This window comes from Oreochromis aureus, linkage group 3 (assembly GCF_013358895.1).
Source record: "Oreochromis aureus strain Israel breed Guangdong linkage group 3, ZZ_aureus, whole genome shotgun sequence".
Taxonomy (NCBI): Eukaryota; Metazoa; Chordata; class Actinopteri; order Cichliformes; family Cichlidae; genus Oreochromis; species Oreochromis aureus.
This window is the reverse complement of record NC_052944.1, coordinates 4,789,941-4,808,760: the sequence shown is the minus strand read 5'-3', so window position 1 is coordinate 4,808,760 and position 18,820 is coordinate 4,789,941. Positions and strand designations below refer to the sequence as shown.

General features: G+C 40.7%; 1 protein-coding gene across 1 annotated transcript; it reads right to left on the bottom strand.

Moving 5' to 3' along the window:
- Positions 1–228: 228 nt before the first annotated feature.
- Positions 229–15,807, bottom strand: znf16l (zinc finger protein 16 like). Its single transcript, XM_031727197.2, has 3 exons — positions 14,542–15,807; positions 13,026–13,238; positions 229–3,712 (listed from the first exon to the last, which is right to left on the bottom strand). The coding sequence occupies exons 1-3, from the start codon at positions 15,287–15,289 to the stop codon at positions 3,006–3,008; spliced, it is 1,668 nt and encodes a 555-aa protein (XP_031583057.1). The 5' UTR covers positions 15,290–15,807; the 3' UTR covers positions 229–3,005.
- Between the last annotated feature and the right edge of the window lie 3,013 nt (positions 15,808–18,820).

Sequence of the window (18,820 nt, the reverse complement as noted above, 5' to 3'; positions counted from 1 at the left end):
TGGAAACAGGCATTTTTGCATTTTGCACCTCTGTTTCCTGCTTATTACACAGAATTACCAGGAGTAACCGTATGGTGATAACTTAGAAATGACCACATTGTGTTCTGGTTCCCCTTGTTACCCTACTATAACCCCTTTATTACCGAGCTGTAATAGAAAGTGCTACCAGTTTTTTTCTTTTAGTGGCTAATGACTTTTCTGCAATTCACAATTTTGTATCATCAAACACACAAACACACACACTGTAGAATTAGGTTTTAAATATAAACACCAAGTAGCATCAGGACAGTAAACATATCACAAAAGCCAAGTTTTGTTGCTGTTACACAGTCTGCATGTGGGTGGTGCTGTCCAAAAGCTTTGTCAGGTCCATCCATTTAGTTTCACATGTAAGAGGGATCCTGGAGATTCAGCAGGTTTGAGAACAAATCAGTTAATATGAACCTACTAGTGTCAAACTGTCGCATTTTAGTAATCAAAGATTCATGATTTAGACATACTTCAACCATGTCGGTCAAATAAGAAATGCTTTGCCTTTCTGATTCAAATATCCCAGCATGTCATCAAATGTCTGAATGCATAAAAAACACCAGTGTTTTACTGGCCTGGTAACAAAGATCATTTTATTACTTAAATATATTGAGGAGTAACATAGTGTATAATAGAGGAGCCAATGCTTATAGTTAGATTTATTTTTATTTATATTTTCAGAAGTCTACACAATGCTAAGGAGGAAAGCAATTAACTCAGAGAAGCAGCTGTTGCTGACCATTAATCTGGGAAGGGTTAAAGGCCATTTCCAAACAATTCCATCTGTCATTCTGTAGTGAGAACAATTATTCACAAGCGGATAATATTCAAAATCACTGACCCAGGGTTTGATGTCACAGCAAATTCACATGAAGAAATTGTAAATAAACAAACACAAAAAAACAAAACAAAAAATTCATTTGGTCTGCTTGTTTTGTTTTGCAGTGGTATCTTTGGGTATCTTGGAGTCATTGAAGCAGTCATGAGCTTTTCTGAAACGGGGTACTGCAGCAGGACAACGACCCCAAGCACACCAGAAAATCTGAAACAGAATGGCTAAAAAACAGAAAAGAAAGTGTTGCAATGGCCCAGTCAAAGTCCAGACCATGTCGTGACTGAAAGCTGTGGTGGGCCTTAGCAGAGCTGTACATAAACAACGAACTGAACCAACGTTGTAAACAAGAGTAGACCAGATTTCCTCCACAACAATGTGATGAAGAGACTGATAAAGTCAAACAGAAAACGTCTTCTTCAAGTGGTTCTCCAAGTTACTGAGTTCATGGAGAGTACTTAGCTTTTCATACGCCATTACTCAGTTTGGCATAGTTTTTGGTAAATTATCACAACGCGTTGTTGTTTCAGGATCTTTTGAAATAAGTGCAGAAAGTTCAGTGTTCCAGAAACGAAGTTCAACACACACAGGCTTTTCTTTTTTTTTTTGCCTTTGCTTGTTCAACAAACCTAAAACCCAAGTTGGAAATAACTGATCACAATAGTGATTAACAGCTGTCTCTGTTAAGCAGAGCTCTGTGTGCACTCATATAAAAATGGGACTTTTGCACGTCATATGACTCTTCTGCACAAAGTGATCTCCTGGGTTTTTCCCCAATCGAATCACAAATGTTACCAGATGATGATGATGATAAATATAAAGAATATACAAAATGTAAGTTAAACGCAACATTTTTATTGACATGATGAGAGAATAATGCTGCAGAAAGTTATTAATGTGGTGTTTTATTGCACAGAGTGCTTCAATTAATATTTTAATTCGAGTTAGTAACTTTAGCTCTGAGTGTTCCCTTAGTGCTGCTTTTTATATCCACATTGAGAGCACATCAGAGCTCTGAAGATTTAATTTGGACACATCTATACGCTAATAAAAGAGATGTGTAAATCGCCTTAATTTGTCAGCAGATCAAAATGAAATTAATTTTAATGACTGAACAGGTATTCTTGATGTGTGTCCAATGTTCAATGAGCTGCAATTCTGGTAGAATAAAATCATTTCTCAGCAAATTAAAATCAACCCCTCTGCTAAGGACCAGATTTCTTATGTCCTGATAAGCAAAACCTGTAAACCAGCAGCTACTCCAGAAAGAAATTATACTCTAGCTTTAATTCTCAATGTCTCATTTTTTTAGACAGGATTACAGGTGAACTTGTGATTATGGAAAAAAAAAAAAAAAAAATAGCCAAAGACTTGCCTGATATATCACCTTGTGGATGCAATAATAACTCCATCAAATATAATATTTTGCTATAATTTAGAAATGTGGCTGTGAATATGATATTCTTATCATTAGAAAGGAAGAAATCTAGGACCTTACCTGTTACACATAGAAACTGACAAGTTTCTGTGTCTGTTCAAGCAGTTTTAAATTTAAAAAATATGTTGTGCTTTACTTCAGGAAATGGTTAAAAATGACTTTAAAGACAGCAGGCCCTTGAGAATTTATCTATGGCACACCTGCCGTCATGTTTATATGCATAAACACCATACTATACACTATACACCATAGGTCTTCTTGCAAGTTCAATGTATACAATGAAAAAAACTTTGACAATCTCACTGCAGGACAGGTAACTTGTACCAGTGGTTTGCTTAATGATCATAGAAATATCGTTTTGCCGGTGGTTTCCGATTATTCTCAGACAATTTCAGACTTTATCTGGTGATAAAGGCGTTGGAATACTGTTGGAAGCTAAAGAACAATTCAATTTTTTTGCCTTGAGGTCAGTTTATTCAAGACACTGAGGCTCATTAAGCACATCTCTATCATGAATATAACAGAACATGAACATTGGGGTAACATCTCATAAAACCGAGTCTTCACATGTCCAGCATCCTCACGGTGTCATCAGAGAGCACTAAAATTACAACTTATGACTCAAACTCTGGATCACGATCCATCTTTGATGTACATTTTAGACTTCCTACTATTAGGAGTGTAGAGAACATTAGCAGAGGCCGATTACTGTCCCGGGGTGCAGCGGTGACTCTTGTAGGTGCCCAGATGTCGGAAGCTGCGCCCACACTGCTGACAGCGGTAGGGTGTGGCCCCGCTGTGGATCCTCTGGTGGGTGTACAAGTTTCCCAGTTCTTTAAAGCGCCGTCCGCACTGAGGACATGCGTATGGACTCTCACCAGTGTGCACCCGTTGGTGTCTCTTGAGTCCTGACAGCACAGAGAAACCTTTCCCACACTGAGGGCAAGGAAAGGGGCTCTGGGCACCGCTGTGAATTAGCCTGTGGCTTTTTAAGCGGGCTGCGTGGCGAAATCTCTCCCCGCACTCTGGACACACAAAGGGTTTTTCTCCAGTATGGATGCGCTGGTGCTGCCGCAGGTTGCCGAGGTAGTTGAAGCGGCGGCCACAGTCCCCACATTCATACCCACCCTCTATTTTGATCTCCTTTTTTATAGGACCCCCTCCTTGACTGATGTTTGCGACAGACCCAAATTGTGTGCTTCCCTCATTTTGGCCCCCACCAGCCCTCCTAGAATCACCACTGCTATCTCCCATGGAGGGTGTAGTGGAGGACGTGGACTGGAGTGCCTGGAGAGCCAGAGCTCCAGCAGAGTCTGAGTGTATTAGTTTTACATGTTCCTCCAGAAAGAAAGAGTCAGGGCAGAAGGTCCCACACATTGAGCAGATGTAGGTGTGACTGGATAACTGCTGGTCTGAAACAAAGACAGTTAAATTTACAATAATAAATAACACACCAGTAGGGAATAAATTGCATTACAGTCTGAAAGTGCTGTAACTAAGTTTAAGGATATAATTCCTCCACTGTTATCGTCTTCGATGACTACCTGAGCTCCCCCCAGATCTAGTTGTTAATAGTGTTACATCCTCACTGGATATGACTCTGGATACTGTAACTACTGTAAAAAGAAAGTCTCAAATCAGAAGTGCTCTAATGGGGTGATATGGTAGTATAAAATGGGTGGCTGTAGCTCAGGTGGTAGAGCAGGTCACCTACAAACCAAAAGGTTGTTGGTTCAATCCAGTCTGCATGCCAAACATCCTTGTGCAAGATACTAAGTAAGAGTGAATGTTAGACACAAACTATGCTGTTAAAAACAATATAGAAAAAAGTGCTTGTGTGAATGAACCAGTCCACTGACTGATAAGATGTATGTGAGGAGCAGGAGAGCCAATGAAGAGAAGCCAGTGTGGGAGAAATCTGCTCTCTCTTTCTAGTCCCTGTCAGGACTCTTGCTGCAGCATTTTGGATTAACTCAAGGCTGAAGGAGTTTTAGGACATCCTGATAATAATGAACTACAGTAGTCCAGCCTAATAAATGCATGAACTACTTTTTCACTCTGAGACCGAATATTTCTAATTTTAGAGATTTTGCACAAATGGAAGAAAGCAGTCCTACATACATGCACTGAAGGACATATCACAGTCAAAAATGACTCCAAGATTTCTATTGCCATGTGATGATCCCGAGCTCTGTCTATCCATGAAGCCAGATAACACACACCAGTTACTTAAACTGCAGGAAAGTCTTAAAAACAAAGACCTAGATGTCCTCTAACTTCCTGCTCCTAAATTCAGATAAACTGAGGTCATTGCACTAAAAAGGTTAGAAATATGATATCTAACCAGATCTTTAACCTGGATGCCATTGCCTTGGCCTGCATTAATAGTGTGAGGAATTTAGGAGTCATGTTTTAACAGGATATTCTCAATGCACTACTGTAATTAATTATTATTACTCTCCCCTAAAAACTCCCTAAAAAGCCTTCAGTTGATCTAAAATACTGCAATGACACTACTGACAGGGACTAGAAAGAGAGAGCAGATTTCTGCTATATTGGCTTCCCTTCATTGGCTCCCTGTTAGATCCAGAATTACATTGAAAATCCTGCTCCTCACATACAAGGTTTATAACAATTTGCCCTATTCTTCTTCTTCTCTTGGCTCTTGATGGAGGCGGTCACACTTATTCTCTAACCCTAAGAGAGTCTCCCAGACTTGTTCTCTAAAAACCTAAAGAAGAATTATGGATTTGATCAACTGGTCCCTTAATGAAACTGACCACCCCTGGCTTGGGAGAGCCCGATTGTCCTGCTGAGACGTTTGCTGCTGGATACTCGATGGTCGGTTGCGTCGTGTGTCTGGCGACATTCTCGATGGAGGACATTGAACGACATCTACCAATTCGGAACCATAATAACAGAGTTCTGGCTGATTGGAGCTGGCTCGGACCTGGCTTATCGAAGAACAAGAAGCGGCCACAGCTGTTCAAAATTCCACAAGGCTGGCCGACATGATATACGATGGGCAGGGCTGTGAGTACTCAGACTGTGTTTTTGAACGCAATATGGAAACGATCTTGGAGAAGCTCATGGCTCTGTAATATGGATAACATCTTGAAGAAGAACAACGGGAATTGAGAGACCTGGTGACCAGTGACGGACATTAGACCAACTGTAAAATTGGAAGCAGTTTGTTTGCACTAACCAAAACAACTACCATCTTCATATCATGTGGCCCCCCCTGGCACCAGGCTGGATGCTCAAGGCAAAAGCTGACGGGAATAACAATTCTCCTTTAGATAACAAAACTGTGTTGTGACTTTCTCCCTCCTCATTCAAGGCCCCACGCGTCGACCGAAGATTGTTGACTTTTGCCTAACCGGGTGAAGGGACACTTTCTCTCGGCTGAACATGGAACACACACACACACACACACTCATACGCACACACACACATGTACACTGACACAGACCTACACTCACCCCCCACCCCCTCCAAAGGCCTTCGAAGCTTATGCCTCCTATGTAGTGAGATGTGCTGATTCATGTGCTGAGGTGTTTTTTTCTGTTCTCAAACTGATCTCCCTGTTGAAGCTCAGTCTGGGGGGAGTTATTTTTTCTCCTCGTCTTTCCTCATGTTGTGCATTTTCCATTCTTACACCTCTGTGACCTGTCTTCCCCATGTGATGTATGTATGGTCGGAAGGGTAAGATGGCGCTGGCAAAGGTCGGCAGCCTCAACCCAAGAAATTTCCCACGCATGGGACTAATAAAGGTTATCTTATCTTATTAAAGGCCTGATTATTGACTATATGACAACTATAGAGGACTTTGCTCTCAGGCCACTTATTTGTGGTTCCTAGAGTATTCGAAGGTAGAATGGGAGACAGAACCCTCAGCTTTCAAGCTTCTCTTCCTAGGAACCGGCTTACAGTTTGGAAGAGATAGCCTCTCTACTTCAAAGATTAGGCTTAAATGTTTCCATTTTGATAAAGCATATAGTTCAGGATGGATCAGGTGACCCTGAAGCCTCCTGTAGTTAAGCTGAAATAGGCCAAGGCTGCTGAGGGCTTCCTGTAGTTCACTGACCATTTCTTCTTCACTCACTTCTCGTCACACTCTGTGTGTTTATACACTACTTTGTGTTTAATAATTTTTAAGATCTGGCTCTCTTCCACAGTTGTGTTTTGCCCTGTCTGTCCAGGATGGTTGTAGGTAAGGAGAGAGAGCAGACCATCTAGTAATTTGAAGGGTTGGTGGTTCAGTTCCTGGCTGCTTGCAAAAAGATCCTTCGGCCAGATACTGAACACCAAGTTGTTCATCACCGTGAATGTTAGAAACTATGGTTTCAACCCCTCACCCCCAACCTATTGCAGCAGATGGCTGCCCTTCCTTGATTCTGATTCTGTCAGAGGTTAATTCCTGTAAAAATGGATTTTCTTTCTCATTGTCGCCACACGCTTGTTCATAGGGGTCATCTGATTGTTGGGATTTTCTCTGTATTATTTTAGGGTCTTACTATATTAAGCACCTTGAGGTGACTATTGGTGTGAATTGGTGTCATACAAATAAATGTTTAAATTGAATTACTATTTAAAGTCTCCCTGCATCTCCAATTGTGAAGTGTGATGGGCTATGAATGTTTACAGTAAGGGTAACTTGTGGTCAAGCTGTCACGATAGGTTTTAAAATGGCTGTGTCATGACAATGGTGAATGGTGGCTTTAATTACTCTGTTTAGGTGATATATGGTAAGTTATATACAGTAGTAATAAGCCAATTACTGATTTATAAATGTAAATATATCAGTGCAACAGTATGAACAGTGAAGACCAAAGAGTAGAAAGTACAATGACTGGTAAGTTTTACATCCTGTCATGAATATCAGAGCTTCTTGATAAACAGCATCCAAATCTGTAAAGAGCTAACAGGACCACTCATATATATAATGTCACCATAATCAATGTGAGGTAAGAAGATGCAGCAACAAGTTGCAAAACACGATTTATTCTATCTATTAAAATACCCAGGTATTTGTAACAAGACACAAATATAATTGGGGAACCTTGTGCAGATATAGTTGCAGGAAGAGTAACAGGATTTTTCTTTTTGGCTGAAAACAACATACCCCTCATTTTGTCAGCATTTAGTACCAGTTTGAGGTGGAACAAATGTGACTGCATAATATCAAATACAATCTGTTGACAATTAGAAACCAGGGCAATTAAGTTTGGATGACAGTAGACAACTGTGTCATCAGCATAGAGATGAAGAGACATATCAGATCCATTCTGCCGGCAATTTTTTAAATGTAAATTGTAAAAAGTGTTGGACCTAAGACAAAGATTTGAGGCAAACCTTTAGTGACATTTAGAAAACAACAGAAACAATCATGGAGTTTAACACAATGCTTACTACCAGAAAGATCATTTGAAAAACCTTCCAATAGCTTGGTCTGTAAAGCCAATGTCAAAAAGTCTGTGGCATAACAGGTTATGATCTACATTGTCAAATGCTTTCCACAAATCCATAAGTGCTGCACAGTAGTCCTTCTGATCCAAAGCTCCCACAAAGGCATTGAAAGTTTAGTTGAAGCAGCACTGACAGTGCTATGTTGTTTTCTGAAACCAGACTGATTATGGGAGAGAATATTATTAGAGTCTAAATATTTCTTTACTGATCAATCTCAAGCACTCCAGCTAGTGTCCAAAGTTTAGAAATGGGTCGCTGGTTAAATGGGTCTAAAATAGGATCACCACCTGTAATTCATCCAGAGCCACATGGAAGACCATCACCTGTTATGGGTTTGGGGACAATACCTTTTCACATTGGTCCATCACAAGATACAAGACTGAAGCTGTGGGACCCCCACAGGTGTGCTCTACTGTGATAAGGGTCCCTCATGAACCCATTCAACAAGAGTTCATGAGAAATGGACTTAACTTCTGGATTTTCGACTGGAAGGTGCTGATGATTCAGAAGTCTCAGTGTTAACAAGGACAGGCTATTACTGGCAAGTAGTTTCTGATAAGGTTGAAAGATTTACAAAATCACTAGAAGCTGTTGAAAGCAGGTTTTGGATAGACATTGCAAGGGCCACTTGCAACTTTGAGTGTCACTGATGCAACTTGCATGTACATCAGTGTAGATCTGCACTCAGATTCCTAAACAGCTTTATGCCTTCCAGAAAGTGGAGTCACTTGGTACTGTTCATGAGAAAACCCTGAGTCCAGAGGAAACAGAGGCTATTTGGAGCTTTGAACAGACTGTAGCACGGAAGGATGGTCATCATCAAGCTGAGCTACCATGGCAATGTGACAGACCTGATCTTTAGAGCTGCAAAGGGACAGTTTGAAGGCCTTATCAGGAGAATGAAAACCAATGCAACTTTGCACATGAAGTACAATGATGTTACAAAGGATTACGTGCAGCAAGATATCTGTGAGAATGTACAAGAAACATTTCAGAGGTGGAGCATAAATATAAGAGAGTTAAGAGTGGTGATGAATCACCACATCACTGCTAACTTACTGGGCCTAACCTTAATCCAAATATGGTAAATGTGCCAATCAAATTCAGACACACTCAGATAGCTTGCACTGGGGATATCACAATGGCTTTCCTTTAGATAGCAGGACAACAGGACACACATGCTGTTTGGTTTCTGTGGCTTGATGGACCTCCAACCAAAGGCTGCAAAACTGAGTTGTGCATCATGTGAATGAGTGGTATTTGATGTGTTAACCGGCCCATTCCTGTTAGCTGCAACCATAAGAAAACATCTCAAGCAGTATGAAACGTTTCAGTTGCAGTTCATGTAATGTGGTGGCCGTAGCTCTTGGGGTAGAGCAGGTCACCTACTGATTGGAAGGTTTGTGGTTCGATCCTTGGCTCCTCCAGTCTGCATGCCAAGTATCCTTGGACAAGATACTAACCCCAAGTTGCTCTCTGATGCATCCATCGGAGTGTGAATGTAGTTAGAAAAGCACGCAGTTTAGAGTCAGTGCTTGTGAGAATGGGTGTGATTGGGTGAATGTGACATGTTGTATAGAGCGCTTTGAGTACTCCGAGAGAGTAGAAAAGCGCTATATAAGAATCAGTCCATTTACCATTTGTGCAGAAGGCCTTTTTGGTTACCACAACAGCAAAGGACATTCAATCTGTGCAAATGGGTGACAAAATCACCAGATCTGAGAGTTATGTGGACAGACAGTGCACACAAATGAGGTGGTCGTGGAAATGTCAGAATCAGGATCAGTTTTATTGACCAAGTATGTGTGCGCGTATCCAAAGACAATAACAACACGTATGATGCAGAGTAGAGCAGGGCGATATGACCAAAAATATTTATCACGATATACATTTGAAAATTTGCGATAACGATATAACTGACGATATAATTGACACTAGACAAAATACTTTACAACTCCACAACTTTATTAGTGCAAAAAACCCCATCAATGTATTTTCACTTAAACAAGCAGCTTTTTTATGTGCATTAAAGTTATATAAAAATGTAACAGTGCAAATGCAAATTCCTTGCTGACAGTTTAACCAAAAGGCATTTCCAGTGGAAACTGGCCAACATATCCTGAGCATAACCATGTATAATATCCACAAAACTTAAAAAGAGGTTATACACACACAATACGGTAATATTATGTTGAAGCACAGTACGTATCACTCCGCGAGGCTCCTGCCTACGATAGCCGTAATGCTCCGACAATCCATCAAGCGGTGCGGCGTTGTAGCTTAGCAAAGTCGTACTAAAACATTTGACAGATTTTCGAGCGCCGTGTACCACATAACATCATTTCGAGGTCAGTAAACACAACCAGAATTCATACATAAGGCACACTGGGTTATAAGGGGCACTGTCGATTTTCAGAAAAATCAAAGGATTGATTTTAAGTGTGCCGTATTTTCCAAACAACACGGTAATAATGACAGCCCGCTAGTGTGATACACAACAAATAGTGCTTTGTTGTGTATCTGACGGACGAACCAATTCTGGTTCATCCGTTTCATTTAACGATCCACTTTCGCTCTTCTCATTCTGCGTTGCCGCCATGTGCGTATGTAAACAAAGGCACTGCGCATGCGCGTTTTACCCATATTCTATCGCGATATTTCATTTTTCTATCGTTGCCCAAAATTACACCGGTATTGCCGTGAACGGTATGATATAGTCCAGCCCTAGTGCAGAGAGCAAAAATGTTGGAATAAAATTATGGAATAAATAAGGGATGGATAAGTAATTACATACAAAAGAACAAAACAGTATATACAGTATGCTTTGATTTCAGCAGGTATGGTCCTGTACTATGACTGATACAGGACTATGTGAATGTAGTAAATATTGATCAAAGTGATGGCCTATAGAAAGACGCTGTCTGCTTGTTTTGGCATACAGTGCTCTGTAGCGCCTACCAGCACCAATGACTTTTTCTGCAGACCTCATTGTCAGTTGTAGTCTGGTCTTGGCCTGTTTGGTGGCTGATCCAAGTCCTACAATAATGGATGAGCAGAGAACAGACTGGATTATAGACTGGATCAACAGTTCCTGAGGCGAGACTGTGGATCCCAGAAACCTGAAGGTTTCCACAGCAGACACAGTGCTTTTGAGTAAGGTGAGGGGGGATAATGGAGAGTCCACAACTAGGGCTGAGCCATATTATACCATTCACGGTAATACCAGTATAATGTTGGGCAACGATAAGAAAATGAAATATGGCAATAGAATATGCGTAAAACGCACATGCGCAGTGCCTTTGTTTTCATAGGCACATGGCGGAGAATGAGAAGGGCAAAAGTGGATCATTGAATGAAACGGATGAACCAGAATTGGTTTGTAAAAATGCTGCAACTTCAGTGGTGTGGAACTGATTTGGCTTTCGTCCGTCAGATACACAACAAAGCAAACGATTTTATGTGGTACACGAAAATCTGTCAAATGTTTTAGTACGACTTTGCTAAGCTACGAACCCGCACCGCTTGATGGATTGTCGGAGCATTACGTCTATCGTAGACAAGAGCCTCGTGGAGTGATACGTACTGTGCTTCAACATAATATTACCGTGTTGTGTGTGTATAACCTCTTACGTTTTGTGGATATTATACATGGTTTTGCTGAGGATATGTCGGCCAGTTTCCACTGGAAAAGCCTTTTGGTTAAACTGTCAGCAAGGAATTTGCATCTGCACTGTTACATTTTTATATAACTTTAATGCACATAAAAACAGCTGCTTGTTTAAGTGAAAATACATTGATGGGGGGTTTTTTTTGCACTAATAAAGTTGTGGATTTGTAAAGTATTTTGTCTAGTGTCAATTATATTGTCAGTTATATTGTTATCGCAAATTTTCAAATGTATAGCGTGACAAATATTTTTGGTCATATCACCCTGCTCTATCCACAACCGTCTCTAGTTTTGAGCATATTCAGTTCTGTTATTCTGACTGCACAACAGGGCCAGGTGTTGAACCCCACATCTGGTAAATGGACTGGTTCTTATATAGTGCTTTTCTACTCTGAGTGCTCAGATAGAGTAGAAAAGCGCTAAAAGCTCAAAGCGCTTTATACAACTAATTCTTTCACCCAATCAAACCCACACCACACAAGCACGTTTTCTAAGTTGTTAAGTGCTTACTATCTAACATTCATACACATTCATACTCCGATGAATGCATCGGAGAGCATCCATTCTTGATGAGTCCTGAACTTTGAGGTGTTAACTACTTTACTTGAGGTAGATGCCATGTTGAATTCCCGGCCTCTTTCCTATGTATACACTGATGCATTAGAGGTCCGGTCGGGGGAGACTCACTTCTATTCTGCCAAAGACTACACTTTCCCCATCTCAGACGATAAATGTAAACTGAGGGGACATAGGTCGAGGATGAAGTATGAGTGATGGACGCATTTGTTCATGTAATGTTCGCACTTCTGAGGAAGTTTGCTGAAGAGGCCTGTTCGGCTATCATATCAATTAGAGATACTGGTGAACAACTGCTGATGGGGGGTTAGGATGTTGTGAATTGAAATTAAATGACACTTTATGATATTGGGTTCAGCTGATTCAGCTTATCCTTCCTTGTCATTTATTACAGTGAATATATAAACTGCAGCTATGTTTAAACGCTAACGACAATTATTTTGCTTTATTGTGAAAGGTATAGACAGGAAGTGTTTTTATTTTGAAATGTGGGGAATTATCCTAGTGCTGCTGCTAGCCTCTTGCTGATGTTATGAAGGTTATGTGCAGAATATGAAAGTTATGTATCCCTTGCTATTCGTCAACATCAGCATTTTCATCAAGTAAATATTTAGTTTGAAATTTTCGGTTTGACTCGTTATTTGAAACTTCCACCACACAACATGCCTTGAGTTGATTATTGTTGTGAGCTGGCACTTAAAGGTGGATGATTTATCCTCGAAATTAAATCAGTATTTCAAATAAATTTACGATAACATTTATGACATATACACTAAACAAAATGTCATCGCTGAGTGCAGCAACCAGGCAGCTGCATTTATTAGTGTGCAGAAAATGAAAGTTATTTTCCACACTTCCTTATCAAAGTTTCTGTCACTGATGACAGACAATCTATCTATGTGTCACCACCAGTATTATAGTTCAGCTGTATACACTGACCTGGTATTGCAATATGCCACTTGTAATTGTATTCAATAAGTACAGGGTTTTAAAATAATTAGCTACATTCGCACCTGCCTCAGGCCTGTCTGTGCGGTCCTCCAAAGGATTCGTTCCCTCCCCTGGAGAGCTCTGAGGCTCCATAGAGAAGTCGCAAGGCTGGGCACGTGACAGCGGAGTCTGTGCTTGCTCAGGTATCGACCCCTCCCTCGTGGTCGACTCATCTTCATTCCCATCATTCTCTGTCTCAGTGGTGCAGACGTTCTCATGATCAGGCTCCTTTATAACTGTGGCAAAATAGCAGAAAAATCAGGATCATATTAATGTTCTACAAGCCAGTGGTTACCATATAAATAGACTGATACAACAGATCAAATCGATATAAAGACTTATTACTTGCAAAACTGTCCAGATCTAAAATATTGATATATTATTGGATATTTTTGAACAATTAAGTTCAAAATATAAAACTTGAATTTGCAGAAAAATAAAAGTCAACAATGGAAATCCAATTTATCATGAAGTGTATGAATACATTATTGTATTACATTTTTATGCTGTTCATAAAAAGGTAATGATTGTGCTTGATTGTGATGTCCTGGACCAAGGCCTGTATAGGGTTAGGGTAAGTAAGTGGCCCCCAAATCACATGGCTGATTTAAAATGACGCAGCAGCAAGACACAACCTCGCAGTGTCTCATTTCAACTTTTGTCCAAAGTGTGAACCAATATGTACCAGTTTTTTTTTAATTTTGCTGATTGGCAAAGCAAAATGAGACTTATGATAAATGATTTACACAATGCTTTTCCATAAATGTGTCGTCGCATTTAGAGCAATAACAAAAGGTAAAAATGGGATTTTCTAAAGAAAGCCCTCACAAGCAGAAAGTGCTTGTGAGAAAAAAAAGAAAAAAGGAAAAACAAACATGTCACTCCCCATTTCTGTTGGAAAAATGCACCACACCAACCAACTAGAAAAAAATTGGGAAAAAAGGGGAAAGTTGTGAGAGCAATGGTGAAAGAGAGAACAACAATATCGAGTTTTCAGATTTAAGAGATTTGTGACACTCTGCTTATTTGGAGTGTGTAGTTAGTGTGTAGTGTAGTCATTGTTTTCTTTTGTGTATGCAAACAGTGAGCCAACTGTTGAATGTCACAGACGCTGGCAAAAAAACTACCAAAGACAGTTTGTAATATAAACACTGTCCCCACGTGGACAACAGCAGGACTGATGCACCCTGAGCATGTTGGGCTTGTGATGTCATTAGTTATTTTGTTTCTAGCAGCAAACTGCAAAAACACATCATTTGTTCCCATTTTTTAACACTACAAAGAAAGTGCCAAAAATGGTTACTATGTGTACAGAAGAGTTCATGAGAGAGGCACATGTGTAAAACGCATGCTCAGTCATGCTTTAGGAGCATTTGGAGTTGGAGAGCCTTGGAATGCCCTTCAAAAAGCCTCGAGAGCTACTTCAAGCACTGATACATTTCTATATTGTGGTAAACAAGTACTTGGCTCTGTATTCATATTAGTCATCAAGTCATAAGTAAATAAGCATTATTTATGACTACGCCTATGTGCGTTTACCTTTCAGGTCTGAAGTGTATTCCATTGGTGCCATCCATTCATATTCATACATTCGCTTGCTACCGGAAGGGAGCATGCTGAAGATGTCATCTGTGGTGGACTCGGAATCTACGTGCATAGACACGGTCCCGGCCATCCCGCTGTCCGACCACAAGTTAAGGGAATGCGGGTCTGGCCCTTGGCGAACCTCCCTGTCACCGGCCTGGTTGCTCTGGTCTCCGTCCATTTCAGTACATCCTCTCGAGTTCTTGTCTTTCATCAGATAGTGACAAATGGCGTCTATATTTTCCTTCTTCACACCGGACATGAGAGCTTTGGCTCTCCGTGGGTCGATATTGTTGTGCTTGGCTCCAGAGCTGAAGTCATGTTTCTTGAAGCCAGCCTCTGCAGGCGGCTCTACGCTCGCTACGCCAGGAAAAGCGTCCCTACCATCCCGCTGAACTGTATCCAATCGTGCCTTTAACATTTCGATTTCTTCGCTTTTCTCGCGAAGTTCCATTTTCAATACTCTTATCCGGATGCTGACCATTTTACGGATCTCGGACAACGCGGTCTCCAGCACTACGGTGATGTTTCTCCCGAGGTGCTCAGTGATGTCGCTAACCGAGCAGAGAAGCTCTTCGTCGGGTTCCAGCTCCACGAAATCACCGTCAGCTGCACTTACTGACCCGGGAGGTTCCATGAAGACGCCGTGGGCTTCAGGAGACAAGCTCGTTTCAGTGAAACTGTGGTTTCGTTTGCGACTCATAGATTATTTGGATGGAGCGCTCTATTTTCTTCAGTTTGGGTAGCTGAAAGCTATTTAGCAAGCTAATGTTTGGATGGTGCTGAGAGACGCTCGGATTGTTAGGTTAACGTTAACGTGACTATTACCGGAAATGTGTTTTCAAAACAAAAGCATTTTCGTGTCGATTAGCCGTCCGGGTGTAGCCTCATCAATTAATTATCCATTTTGTTTTGAAATGAGCGAATGGAAGTATTATTTTCGACATGTGGAACTTGACAGACAGAGAACAGAGCTGCAGCAATATCAGTTTACATGAATTACTATAAGCCAACAGCATGCACTGGAAACGAATGCACTGCACTCAGTGAAGATTACGAATTGAAATGACTGCAATCTTTTATTTATTTGACATATACAATATAAAATCTATTTGAAAACAAAAGATATCAGTACATCTATATATTTGCTCTCTGTATAGCAATATAAATATCTGTATACTTATTTGTATACAAATAACTATTCCCACCTTTTATCCTACCCTTATCTGTGTATATAAGGGTATATAGATGCAAACTCTATTCTGCTACCCCATATTTATACATGTGTATTTATACAATAAAGTTGAATCCTAATCCAAATATCATTAGGTACATAAAAATAACATATAAAAACAAAACACTAGTGACTCCATCAATGTTACTATTGATGGACAGAATTTACAAGTTTTGCTGTTTTCCTGTTGGATTATTATTATCAGCATGAAACAGAGATAAGTGCATCGGTGGCCAAAGCATGCCTGTTCTCTCCTCAGTCTCTCTCCTCTCAAAGATCAGAACAAAATCAGCATTAATTAGATAAGTATAATTCAAGTGATTCAAGTGATTTGATTATTATTATTATTTGGTTTGTTGTTTGCTTTGCTCCTGCTAAATTGCTTTAATAAAACAATCTTCAGAAAGTCTAAATTGTGGACATTCCCTTTTTAACCCGTTGTGAAGCAGTAAATGTAAAAATCTGAGTATTGGCCTTTAAAAGAAACAATAACACCTTGGAGCTCAGTTTTCCAAGCCACTAAATTTAATCCACCTAGTCCACCTATCTAGAAGGGAGCTTCTGCAACAGTGTGGCTGGTGAAATACTGGGCCTACAAAGTTCCTCAGGACTGCTGGTTTTATCAGAGTAGGCAGGGTACACATCCAGAGGATAGAGGCAGTTAGAACTGGGGGAGTCCCCTCACCCAGCAGCTCCATCTAAGCTCTTCAAAGCCTACCGGGTAATACTCACAGGAACAAACATTAGGACTTCTTAAACAAAGCACCGATTCCGATTTCCGGTATTGGGCTGCTGGTTCTACAGATGAACAAGGCCAATAAAAGCTTTTAATCAGCTCAGAAACACAGGCCTACATCATAATTTTAAAAAGTACATGTTACTTAAAAATAAAATCACATCTGAAATTAAAGGAGCACTATGTGATATTGTTCACTGTATATATCTACAGGATGATTAAAAATGAATTATGTATTAGCAAAAAAGTTGTTTACATTTTGTACATTTAACCAACCCAGTTTTTTCTTTGGTATGTTAATATGAAAGTGCTGGTGGGATATCTGTCTAACTTCCCTGTTTTAAAATGCAATAGATGCCCTCATCTATTTAAAGTGTGTTGTATGTTGAAATGTTGGCTTAAAGTGGACATGAAACACCACAAGTATGAAGACTATTTTGAAGCATGGAGCCCTGCTCTCAAAGACTGGATTTAAGGAATAAGTGCTTAAAGTTAACATTTTGAGAATATGTTTAGCACCATCTTGTGCCAGTACTACTCATGACAACACTTGGTTGCCGTAACACTTCGTGGTTAATAGATTTAAATTAGTTTATGTTAGATAACCAGTGACAGAACCAGTAACTCATTGGAACACAAGGAGACTTAAACTAAACTCACGATCGCCCAACATGGAGACAGAAATGGATGCAGTACACACAATCTCACTCCCTACACACACTATATTCCCAGGTCCAGGCATCAACACCCCAAGAAAGGCAATCTGCCCCCAGACCCAGGAGATGGTCCCCTTTACACTGGGTTAGAGACAAGTAGATTGCCCCAGTTTACGCAGCAGCAGAGGAGCCCACCAGTCCAGACTCCCGACTGGGCCAGCCTGCAGCCCCAGAGAGGCGAAGGGGGTGGGGGGCATGATGCCAATGACCATTTGCCAGACAACAGCTGGTGTCAGCTCAACCCCTCCCAAGAGCCCTCAATGTCTACATGCAATATAAAATTGCAATACCTGAAAAGCATGGCGTCATCCAACGATCTCATCGGTCTCACTTTGACGTTAAATTCTTCTGCAGTTTCTCTGTCTTAATGCTAACAGCGGGCAGACTATGCTCTGTTTCCCCTTCGTACCAACATACATAGAAGATACATTTCCTCCTCCATCAACCAGAATAACATCTCGCCTTCCATAGTTGTTTTCTGGTCCACAGTGAAATGCCAACAGTGCAGGAGTAGAGTGCAGATGGTCAGAAGCAGCAGGTATAAGTGGCTGAATCTGTGATGACGTCGTGAAGCAATCAATACAGAGGGTATACTGGGGCCTACACCGAGGAGACTGCGGTTTCATCTGTGGCATAGGCACATATAAGAAAAAACAAACAAACAAACAAACAAACAAACATATATTTAAAAAAAAATTGGGTTACAGGAACTTCAAATAACACAGGGATATGATCAGAGAACACTTCATCACAAGTTCAGAATAGAACATAAAAGAAGATCAAGTGTGTGTCCACATTTATGTGTGGAATGAGATACAAGGTTAAAAGTGTCCGTGATGTTTACAAAGTCCTTTGCCACTGGCTTATTAATAGAACATGAACATTAAAATCCCTAACAATGAGGACACCATCATATACAGCATAATCTCAGTCAAGAAACCATAAAAGTCAGTCCATCCATCCATCCATCGATAAACATACCAAACAGGCACACACAGACACAAACATGCATTCCCACCCTCATGCACACATATACAAATACTCAGCACGCACCCAGCATAGAAACACACAGAAGTGATCACTGTACACACACTGATATTCTCATACTCTATGTAAAGTACCCCCTCCGTGGAGCCAGCTACCCGGCTGACCCTGGTTGGCACTCCTGTTCCCTGGAATCCACCAGGGGCTGCATTTTTATTTCATTAATGAGCGTTGCTGGACACCCACAGCTGCAGCTATCCCACTGCCAGTTCAACATAACAACAACAACATTAACTGAAAATTTGGACTTTCAAGCCGGCGAGGTATGATTGCAGATGCCGCACAGGTGCATCCATTGCACCTGCTGCAGGATCGCAAACCAGGCCCCGCCACAATGGGATTAAGCATAGCGGGAGTTATTTTTAGAAACTCCCACTATGCTGTCAGAGAAGAGCTAATGTTGATGCTTTCAAAGTATTCATGTCGTTTGGTGTTTGAGCTGATAAATGGTTGGTCTGAAATCTCTAGATTATTGCATAGTGCCTGTTCTACATCTAGCCACAC

Excerpts from the sequence above, each read along its gene's own strand:
- znf16l (XM_031727197.2), bottom strand. The coding sequence starts at position 15,289 with ATGAGTCGCAAACGAAACCACAGTTTCACTGAAACGAGCTTGTCTCCT. Across the intron at positions 13,239-14,541 it reads ATACACTTCAGACCTGAAAG|TTATAAAGGAGCCTGATCAT; the intron begins GTAAACGCACAT and ends ATTTTGCCACAG. Across the intron at positions 3,713-13,025 it reads CACAGACAGGCCTGAGGCAG|ACCAGCAGTTATCCAGTCAC; the intron begins GTGCGAATGTAG and ends TCTTTGTTTCAG.